The 11,012-nt window shown below is 34.2% G+C and overlaps 1 protein-coding gene across 1 annotated transcript; it reads right to left on the bottom strand.

Annotated features, from left to right (window-relative positions):
• Nucleotides 1-5,668: 5,668 nt before the first annotated feature.
• Nucleotides 5,669-9,445, bottom strand: LOC107023365 (glutamate receptor 2.8-like). Its single transcript, XM_015224041.2, has 5 exons — nucleotides 9,014-9,445; nucleotides 7,551-8,890; nucleotides 7,134-7,446; nucleotides 6,636-7,042; nucleotides 5,669-6,524 (listed from the first exon to the last, which is right to left on the bottom strand). The coding sequence occupies exons 1-5, from the start codon at nucleotides 9,366-9,368 to the stop codon at nucleotides 5,970-5,972; spliced, it is 2,970 nt and encodes a 989-aa protein (XP_015079527.1). The 5' UTR covers nucleotides 9,369-9,445; the 3' UTR covers nucleotides 5,669-5,969.
• Between the last annotated feature and the right edge of the window lie 1,567 nt (nucleotides 9,446-11,012).

Genomic DNA, 11,012 nt, shown 5'->3' with positions numbered 1-11,012 from the left:
ATATTTATTTCACTATACAAAGAATATAAGTGAAATACTACAAGAGAGAGAACACAATGCCTTAGAAGGTGAGAAGGCAAGTGAAAGGATGATTTGAAAATGAATTAAGAGCTACCTATTTATAGGAATAAATTCATCCTATTGATGTCATCCATGACATCACTATGTGTCAAAATTGTCAAGGTTAAGATAGCAAACCATTTTATGGTTTGCCTAACTTTCACCTACCAAGATACAATCTTTGACTTGTATTTTGTACTAATTATCTTCCTACCAAATATTCATATTAATTCATCTTCCATTTAGTTTAATTCCACAAGAACCAAAACCAACTCTTTCAATTTGCATTGCTAAATGTCGAGCACAATAATGGCAGAAATTTGAATAGACGTTTGAATTGTTTTTTAATTATTTTACGTTTTTTTACAATTTGATTAAGAAAATTATTTAATTATTAAATAATAAATGTGGTTCAATATTTTGATATTTAGGGGTAAATTGGTCTTTCAACTTTTATCTTTGAGGCTTCATGCTTATAATAATATATGATATGATATGATATGATGAAGGTGCCTCATTAAGTGAGTATATGATTCATTTATAAGATTTCACTTATATCCATATTTGCATATAGGAGTTCGTTATATCTAGATCATGAAAACTTAGTATATGTAAATACATTTTAAGATAATTATCGCATATGTAAATACATTTTAAGATAATTATCGCATATGTAAATTGAATTTAAAATTTGAAAAATGAAATGTTTATATTCAAGTTAATAATTACGTATTTAGAACCAAATTTTCCAAAGCTACAATAAAAAATAGAATTTATATTTTTGAAAATAAAATAAATTATTTGTTAATATAGTTTGTATGATACAACACTTCCGATGAAATATAATGTTAGACAAAAACAATGCTGCTAGTCTACTACCGTAGTTGCGCTGTCCAAAATAAAAATATGTACTAACTGCATGCATGTGAAGAAATATTCAATAAATACAATATTCGACCATCTTTTTCCATGACATTTACCGTCCTATTTGATTGGGAGAGCTAAAATTGACTGAATAATTTTATAATACTTTTTCTAATTTATATCACGTAAATAATTTCTCCTATACCCATGAAATATAATTCTTGCCCGAAATATTTAGAGTAATAAAAACTCTAGTTTCATAAGATTAGTTATAGATTAAAAATTCCTAAATTTGGAGCTGTCAAATTGCATGCCCTTCAAGACATCAAAGGAACCAGCAAAAACGAGAGTTGAGAAGGAAAACCATAATATCATCGAGGGTGCATCGGTCGGTTCGGTTCAGTTATATGATTATTATTGATTTGATTTTTAAATATGCTAACCTAATAACAAATCAATAAAATATTTTTTATTGGTTTTTGGTTTATCGGTTTTTGATAGTGAAAATGTCCTTAATATACGACCTATAATTACAAACTAATGTTGGGTTTTAGCAAGTGTGAATGGGAAAAAAAGAAAAGAGAGAATATGAAAAGTGAGGGAACTACTTTGGAGGGAAAATGAAAAGACATTTGCAAAGTGCAAATGAAAAGTCATTTCTCCCATATCGGCAAAAGAAATGGAAATTGTTGTCCTTATAGAAGGAAACACTTCCATTACTTCTTAAAGAGCTAAGAAGAAGATGCCCCCTCGCGCCGTCGTCGTCGCTCGGCTCGGATTCGGCAAATGATGTGATTGATTGATAAATTTTTTGGACAAAATTTATTTAATCAGTTTTTGTTAAATCAAATAAATTCCTGTTAATATTATCTCTTATAAATTTGCGGGTAACGGTAACATTTCGAAAAGTCGTTACTTTTCCGAAAAGTCGTTACTTTTCAAAAATTAGTTATTTTTTCCAAAAGACACAACTTTCTGGAATAAACAGGTCTGAACAGATTTCTCTGAACAGACACGTTTCTTGCTGAAAATGGCTATAAAAGGAAGTCAATTTTCGATTTTTCAAACACTGACATTTTTTTTTCTCTCAAATAAAATCAAAGTGTCGATCGACTGAGTCTGTGTGACTTGTTGCTGTTCTTAAGTTCGTTGAAGTTACAGAAGTTTGAGGTACCGCTATTTCTTTAACAGGTTTAATCCGTTTTATCTTGGGAGAAATTAATCCATAACCTTGGGTACAGTGAGGGGATTAAATTTCTTAAGGACACACAGTAGTTTCTGTGGACTCGGATTAATTCTTGTATTTTATATTTTTTCTGCTTCATCTTATTTCTGTTTCTGTTTCTGTTTATTAACCTTATAAATACAGGTTATAGTAAGAATAACAACTAAAACTAAAATCAAATAGCTACAATTGCGAACCTAGTGTGAAATGAGTAGAGTACTAATAATTTGATATAGTTATAATATCTAGTTTGAAGAAACCTTACCCCAGAACAAGAACCAGGTTCTTGTAAGTTGCTTTTTAAGTAAAGACACAAACACTTATTAAATTAAAAACCTTCCTCACTCAAGGAAGGAAAAACCTCGTTTTATTAATTCAATTATAAGATTTTGTGATTAAACTCAATAATCAAAAAGCCTTATCTCTACTACCCCTCTCGATTGACTCCAATCGATCTCTCCAAAAGGCCAAACCCACCTTTTGTTACAACTCTCACTAACACTCAACCCTACAAAGAGCCAAACCCACCCTTTGTACAATAAACTGTAAATTACAATCAAGAACAAAACAAGAAGATAATTCTACACGTTAAAAACCTTCTCACTCAAGAATGTTTTCAACGTAGCAAACCTATCAGTCTTGAAGACTTCAGTTTGATAATTAATTCTCACTTTTCTCTCTTTTTGAAGTCGTGGTCTTCTATTCTGCGTATGTCCTCTTTTTATAGATATTCATGCTGCATCGAATCCTTATCAAATAAGGTAAGAAAATTGTATTTAAACAAGGATTACTTATTTTGTACAATCCCTTTTATATACAACTTTCTTCCTTAATTATTAAAGTTTCCTTATTTGCATCAACTTGTATCTTTAGCACTAATTGGACCGTGTCAATATTTCGTGACAATTTCTGCGATCTCTGGCCGAGTTATTTTACTCCTTGTACTACTTGTGGCTGGCATCGAACCTGCTTTGCTTAAGTTGCTTGTCGCATTGAACCTGCTTTGCTTAAGTTGCTTGTCTATCATCAAAACATATCATGTAGTTATATGTATCATTCTATCATAGTTATATGTAAATTATTAATATCTAATGTTTTGGAAGGGTAAAGTTATAAATTAGCAATTGCCGCTATGGCTTTAGTCTGGCTGGAAGAAGGAAGTTCTCCTCTGATGAAGAAGGGATTTTCCTTGATGGAAAGTGGAGGACTTGTTGCTTGAGAAATGATAGGGACCTTTACTCGGTTCCCTCAGTTTGTGTAGACATTTGTGGCCCAAAGATGGCTTGTTCTTGAACATCCTTTAGCAAGTATATGGCTGCACATACACAATCAGACTATAAGAAATCGTCTGAACAGAAATCCGAATGGAAAAAAAGAAGAAAAGACAGAAAAACATGCTAGCTCAACAGAAGCTTGGAGATGCTTCTTCAACATCATCTTTCTTGGAATCCCTCAAGTGAGGGACTATCCTAATAGCTCTGGGACTAGCGGCGACGTGGTAATCTTCAAGAGCTAGCAAGATAGATATGTGCATTACTTTTGCCACGACTGTTTCCATATCAAGAACTATATCCACATCCACCTATACAACACCAGTATCATCTTCACCTCTTATTGGAATTACATAGCGGCAAAAGCTAATAATGGAGACAAGTTGAATGAAGAGAATTAGGGGGTAGTATCTTTGATTTTGCATTTGAAAAACTCTGGTTTGGCAAGTAGTCTGGGAGTTGGGAAAGAAGCAATTCTGCTTGTGCAAGTAATTAACAACCTTCTAGAGATGCGTCAAAATCTTTTTAACTATGTGTAGAGGTATCAAAATGGGCTGATCCAATTCAACCCTAACGGGCTAGAGAGTTAAATGGTTGGGGTGGGCTGACCCTTTTAATTAAAGGGTCAATAAAATAGCGGCCCAACCCAATCCTAAGCGGGCCACGGGTTGGGACGGGTTGACCCTTCAACCAAAAAATGAATAATATTATTTTCTTAGAAAGAGTATCGAATGTTGACGCCTATGAACACGACGTCAATTCATAAAGAATTCATTTATAAATCGCGCACTTCTGTGAATACTTACAAAAATACATTTATGAATCACACCATGCAAGTAATATTGTAAAATACTTGATTTTTTATTTTTCAAAATATTTATTCATAAAATCTTTACAAATAAAACACTATGAAAAATATACATAAAAATATTTAAAAAATTAATAGCCCACGGGCAGGCCTCTGACGCTTGCGGGTTGGGCCTAAGAGGCCAACAGGCCACATGGGGCGGGCTAAAAAGCCTCATTCGTAAAAGGGCCAAAAATATTAAGCCCAACCTCACTTATTTCAAGGGTTGGGTTGGACCGACCTCGCGGGACAAGCCCATTTTGACGGCTCTAAGTCTGTGTGGCTCTAGATATATGATTTCAGAATATGGGAATTTCATATACTTGGACCAGTAAATATCTTACAAAACTATAATAAGGCAATGTAGAAAGAAAAATCAGATAAATTTCCAATAGAAGAATTGAGAGAGGACTTTTCGTACATTCTTAACTAGTAAGTTCTCTCCTCAATTTGACCCAATAAAAATCTGACAAAACTAACACGGTGACAAAAACTCATTTGGTTGACCTTGGAATGGTGCTTATTTTACATGGTTCCTGTTTATACTTGGTCATTAGTAACTTGATTGGACACCAAATAATGAAACAACACCCACCATTGGGGTGTATTTTGGATTTCCTTAATTGCGGAGCTAACCTTTTGCATGTTATTTATGGGATTCACGATTTATATATGTACATAAACATAGAAAATATGTCCAATATATACATTTTCATTTTTTGTTGAGGGCGGACGTTCCGGTGAACACTCTCCCTCCCTTGATTGGCTCATTGATACTATTATTGTTAGTGCAAGAGGAAACTGCTAGGAAAGTTGCCTATGATATATGTTGGAGCAGATGGGATACAAGATTTTGATTTGATGGATTCAATTTTTAGGTTCTTATCATTGAGCCCGTTATACTTTGAAATTATGGGTTCATATTCTATTTATCAAAATTTTAGTGATTTTTCACATATACTTTTATGATTCATGTCGAAAATTGGAATCTTATACTTGTAATATTCGCCATCCACCCTGTATAACTGAACATATTACTGTTTGTCTTCCTTGAAGCAGTGATCCTAAAACCTTTCCTTATTTATGATCTGTAACTATGGTTGTTATCTGCTAATTGCTTCGGTCTAGGCTAGTTCTAGGACCTGCATTATAAATTCACTACTACTATATCTTCCTTTCTTATTTCATTTGGGATTTGCAGATTGCTCTTTGTTATCAAAACATTGCACAAATCTCTCATGTGGTTATTCACATATAACCCCATTATTTCATATTCTATATAAGAAATATGTAATCTAAAAATAATTTAGCATCGTATGCGTGTTGATTTTGTTCTATTATTGTAACATAACAAAACAACCTCAATTGAATTTCTTGAAAACGGATGCATGTATTGAATTCTTTCATGCCACACATATAACTTCTTTAAATTATATTCCAAACATAAGTACAACAACAACATAAGAAGTGATGGAAAAAACAAAGTGAACATTAAATTGCTAAAGAAACAACTAAGAAAAAGTAAGGGTTGAATCCATCTAATGGAATCCTGGAGGCCACCTTTTTATGCTAATATTATGGCCAAGAGTGACAAAGAGATAATGTAATCTGATTTAACTAACCCTAAAGCTAGCTCATCTCTGTACAATCTCTTGTAGGGCCCTATTCAGGTGTGTCACAATTATGTTAGCAGCTATATGTGTCATCTTTCTTCAATTGTGCCTGACATTGTTTCATGAACTGGAGTTCCAGGTTCTGTTGTAGAAAATCCTTCAGGTGGAGGGGATGCTCCTAGGCCATCGGAAATTCTGATTTCTGGGCTTTGCAAAGAAAGGTTGGGCAATATTTCAGTAGAAGCTTCACTTTCTGCAAGCAGCGTAGCTGTTTGAATTTCATTGCCTTCAGATGGCTTTGTTGACTGAGAATTAGAGTTGTCTCTCTCTGAATCAAAGACTTCTGCTATTGCACAAAGCTTTTTTCTTATTGAATCATCAGTGGCAAAGATTTCTCTGTTCTGATAAAGGAAGATGAGGAAGAATAGGAGAAGAGCGGAGCCTGCTGATACACCAGCTATGAGGAAAAGGCCCTTAAAACTATCGAGCGTGAGGCTAGATGCTATTGCCATTCCGTCTTGCTTTGGACAATCTGTTTCATTCCCAAACCATTTCTGAATTATTTCATTCATAGTGTCTCCCTCTATCACCTTCAGGACTGCTCTTGAGACGTCGGGTACCAAAGGAGATCCTTTTGGGAATGCCTGCAACAAGTTGTGGGAAAATTAAAGATTAGATCATTGAGTATACCACTCACCACTCTATAATAAATGTTATCACTTGCCGAAAACATCAGTTAAGTACAACAATCTTACAAATCCAAAGCCAGCAGCCTTATATGTCGGACCAACCATAATATACTTCCTGCAGTTTTTGTTGAGGAAGAGTCTGAGATAAGGTAGTTCATCAACAATTGCACCAACACCTCCATTTTTACTACCTCTTGAGAGTGCATCATCATACTCTTCCAATGTTCTATAACTCCTCAATTTGGAGCTGTCAAATTTCATGCGCGTCAAGACATCTTTGACAAAGGAACCTTTTTGGTACCCTACATATTCTCCATTCTTGATGAGATCATTGAGGTCTGTTACAGTAGGTTGAAGCTGTTGCACTGTTAACATAGATGTTAAACTGGCTGTATAGCTTGATGTCAACACCAGAACCACGAAAACCCACACAATCAGAACAAATCTTGATAAGTTACTTGTTATCTTCTCTTCTGCAACAACCAGTCATATATAGGATTTGTTGAGAAACAAGGAGAAATCTTTAACTTTTGGTCTATAATTTGATTTGAGTTAGAGACTTACTATGAGCAAAAACAAGAGTTGAGAAGGAAAACCAGAATATCATCCCAACTTGCTTGCGTTTGGGTCCTCGAAACTCTTTATTTACACGATGTTCGAGTACCCAAACCACAAAACCAATGAAGATGAAGAATGCTCCGGTTGCTATCCATAGCTCGGCCTTTAAAGGTTTCAAGAAGATCCAAGCGTTCTTCCTATCATCGTTCCTTACAGGCACAACTGCAGAAATACTCGACTCTGAAAAAGGTAATGTAAAATCTACATACTCAGATCGGCTTGCTAAAATGGTAACATCGCCTACAACTGCATCATATTCCTGGTTTCAAGCAAACATTGATTATTTCAGTATTTATTGTTGGTTGGAAAAGCAGAACATAGATAAAATGTCCAAAAAAGGAGCATGTAAGTGAGTTATTTTACCTTAGAAGTGATCTTGTGAACAAGATCATCATAGTTTTGAGAAGTTGGGCTATGCGCTATTGGAAATGGAACAAAATCGTAAGGGAGAGCATATGGCAAAGATAGGATGACTTCTTTGAAGACATCTGGACCAAAACCAGTAGCACTTACTGCTTGTGTCTTTGGATCTCTTACCACTTTAATGAATTGCTCCAGCCCTCCTTTGTCAGGAACTCCAACCCTTAACTTCTTCCCACTTGTGGGTATTTCCCAGCCTCTCGGAACATCAGTAGATTCACCAGGCCAAATGATGACCCCTAGATGTTTATTATTAGTTTTAGCTGTTTTACCATTCGTCTTCAGTTTATGCGAAATGCCATCCTTCTCTGTCCAGAACCCAACGATTTTCTCTCCTTTTCCAATTATATTCACAATCTGATATGGGGATGGCTGCAGTTCTCTACTAACGATATGGAAATCACCACTTAGACCTGGTTTTAGCTCTGTGTTTGTCAAAGAGTGAATGAGCAGAGATCCCACTTCTGAGGTTCCAAGTGCATCTAGGTCTGTTAAGTTCTCTCTGGTGTCTGGTTTCCTTAATTTTTGGATAGCAGTAGTGCCCACTTTCTCTACTGCTTCTGCTAATAAGGTGATGCTATCATATGCCCATAGCCCGAAAACATTGAGTTCTACTTGGTCCATTTCTGGATACTCTTGACGGAATCTCTTTCTCCATCTCTTGGTGAACATGTCACGCTCATTTGATCTTGGAACATAAGATTTTACACCCAGAACACCTTGCATGGATGACTCAATTACTGAAGTATCCACCAGGTTCAGAAGACTCGTTAGCACATCTGTGATGATCCATGCATATCCACTGTTCATCATCCCGGCTTCTTTGGCCTTGAGGAAAAGGCGGGAGGCAAGATTTTCTTGCGTGTGCACAATGAACACCCTGGTCTGCATTGTCTTCAACTTATATAGCTCCCTGAGGATTTGATCATCATTGGCTGAAGGAGAAATACCACTTCTATAGGAGACAAAAGCATTGGTTTCCAGCAAGGCATCAGTCAAATATGGAAGTATCCCGGTTCCATAGGGGCTTTCCTCATAGATTACTACAACCTCCCTCCAATTATAGTTTTTTACAATTGCTGCAATGGCTTTAGTCTGGCTGGAAGAAGGAAGTGCTCCTCTGATGAAGTAGTGATTTTCCTTGACGGAAAGTGAAGGACTAGTTGCTGGAGATATTATAGGAACTCTTACTCTTTCGCCTAAGTCAATCACAAAGTCGGTTTGTGTAGACATTTGTGGCCCAAAGATAGCTTGTACTTGGACATCCTTTAGCAAGTATATGGCTGCACATACACAATCAAGACTGTAAGTAATTCTTTCAAAATAGGAATCTTTGAGAAAAAAGTGAATCTTTTGAAGCAAAGTGAGCTAGTTCAACATAGGTAAAGCTTAGAGCTGAATTTCACCAGCTGATGCTGCTTCAACATCATCTTTCTTTGAATCCCTGATGTGAGGAACTATCCTTATGGCACCGCGACTATGATAATCCGCAAGAGCTAGTAAGATCGATATGTGCATTACTTTTCCTACTTCTGTTTCCAGATCAAGAATTATGCCCACATCCACCTTTACAGCGCTATGCTTACTATCCTCACCTCTTATTCGAATTACATAGTCGCAAAAGCTAATGATGGAAACAAGTTGAATGAAAAGAATAAGAAATTTGCATCTTGGATTATGCATTTGAAAAACTTTGGTAGAAAGTAAATATAAATTTTGAGCAAAAAACAGTTGTGCTAGAGCAAGATGTATAACCACCATTCAGAGATGTGTCTTAACTTCTCTACAATTAAATAAAGACCAAACGAAAAGTCAAAAGTTTTCAAAGAATTACAAATGGTTTAAAATATTGCCTAGTTTGATTATTTTATTAAAGAAAAGGTCTTTTCACACTTGTTAGGCCACAAGCTAGTAAAGCCTTCTCAGTTTTGACCAAATCAATAAATGACTAAATGAACATAGTGACAAAATTTATGGTACTCATTCTCTCAATACCAAATGAAGTTTTTGTATTTATTGGATGACTATCTAGAGTTTATTAAAAGGACTTCCCATATTTTGGCTAAGTCATGGTGGAAGTTCAGAGCTAGCCAGTTACAAATAAGGAGAAGAGACCATTGTTTCTATGACTTGGACATTGGAAAAGGGTAGCTATGACTAGTAATCTTTAGTTTACTTACACGGTTTCAGTTTAGAATTGGTCAGTAGTATAAAACTTTATGGTGGTAGAGGCACACCTTGTAGGGTTGTTCAGGATTATGATTAAAAAATTAAATTGAATCATAAACGAATTAAATCTATTAAAAAAATTGATATTTGGTTTGCTTTTAAATTTTGAAGATCAACTCTGATTTTACTTTTAAAAATGTAAAAATAACCAAACTGAATGGATGAATTTTACATATATGTGTTGTAAAATTATTTATATATTATTCATAAATAAAATAAAAAATATTTTGTTAAATTTTGATTAACTTAAGTCTTAGTTTAGCTATTACAATTCTAAGTTTAAATTCATCAAAATTCATTATTTTAAACTTTACCTACCCTACTTCACCTAAGATAGTTACACTTTCTCTTAACTGAATCACTTGTTCGTGTAATTATAATAACTTTAGTATTGCTTAATTGAATCCGCATTAACTTTCATGTTTATATATATGTCTTAAAAAAACTTATTACTTTCAAATCGAAACAACAAAAAATCAAACAAAACCGACAATTAAATTTTTCGTTTGGCTTTAGAATTTAAAAATTCACTAAATTGGTCTGATTTTAATTTTAACCAATTACTAATTTAAACCAAACCATAAACACCCAGAGGCACAAATATGACTTGGTATGTGAGGGATTACTATATACCTTTCCTTTCACTTTTTTTTTTTTAAAAAAAAAATTCTATTGGTAAATTTTTCAAATCAGTTTTTTTACTTATGAACTCTTTACCTTTTCCTCTTATATTTCTAATATAATAAAATATAGGATGAAATATAATATACGTATCATATGATAAATATAAAAAAAATGATATAGAAATAATTAGATAAATATCATGAGTAAAAAAAAACTAATTTGAAAAATTTAACAATAGAATTTTTTAAAACAGAAATGAGATGAGGGGTGAGGAGCTAAAGGAGATAAGAAAGATAGAACATAATATGAGAAAGGTAGGTCCCCATATTTTCTTGAGCAAAAAGTAATTTACCTACCAAGTCATATTTATGCCTCTACTGCCACACATAATTTTTTTTGTAATTAACTTGCTTGCAAGTTGCAAAACCAAACAAAGCAAACACACCCAACATGGAGATGGAATCTTGGAATGAGGATGGTTGGGTATACATGTAGGTGTCAATGTCATTGTCTCAATATATATATATATATATATATATATATTTATATATA

The sequence above is a fragment of the Solanum pennellii genome, chromosome 6, assembly GCF_001406875.1.
Source record: "Solanum pennellii chromosome 6, SPENNV200".
NCBI classification, from domain to species: domain Eukaryota; kingdom Viridiplantae; phylum Streptophyta; class Magnoliopsida; order Solanales; family Solanaceae; genus Solanum; species Solanum pennellii.
Note: the sequence above shows the minus strand (reverse complement) of the source record. Positions and strands in the feature narration are given on the sequence as shown.

Excerpts from the sequence above, each read along its gene's own strand:
- LOC107023365 (XM_015224041.2), bottom strand. The coding sequence starts at position 9,368 with ATGGTGGTTATACATCTTGCTCTAGCACAACTGTTTTTTGCTCAAAAT. Across the intron at positions 8,891-9,013 it reads TGTTGAAGCAGCATCAGCTG|CCATATACTTGCTAAAGGAT; the intron begins GTGAAATTCAGC and ends GTGTATGTGCAG. Across the intron at positions 7,043-7,133 it reads AACTCTTGTTTTTGCTCATA|AAGAGAAGATAACAAGTAAC; the intron begins GTAAGTCTCTAA and ends TGGTTGTTGCAG.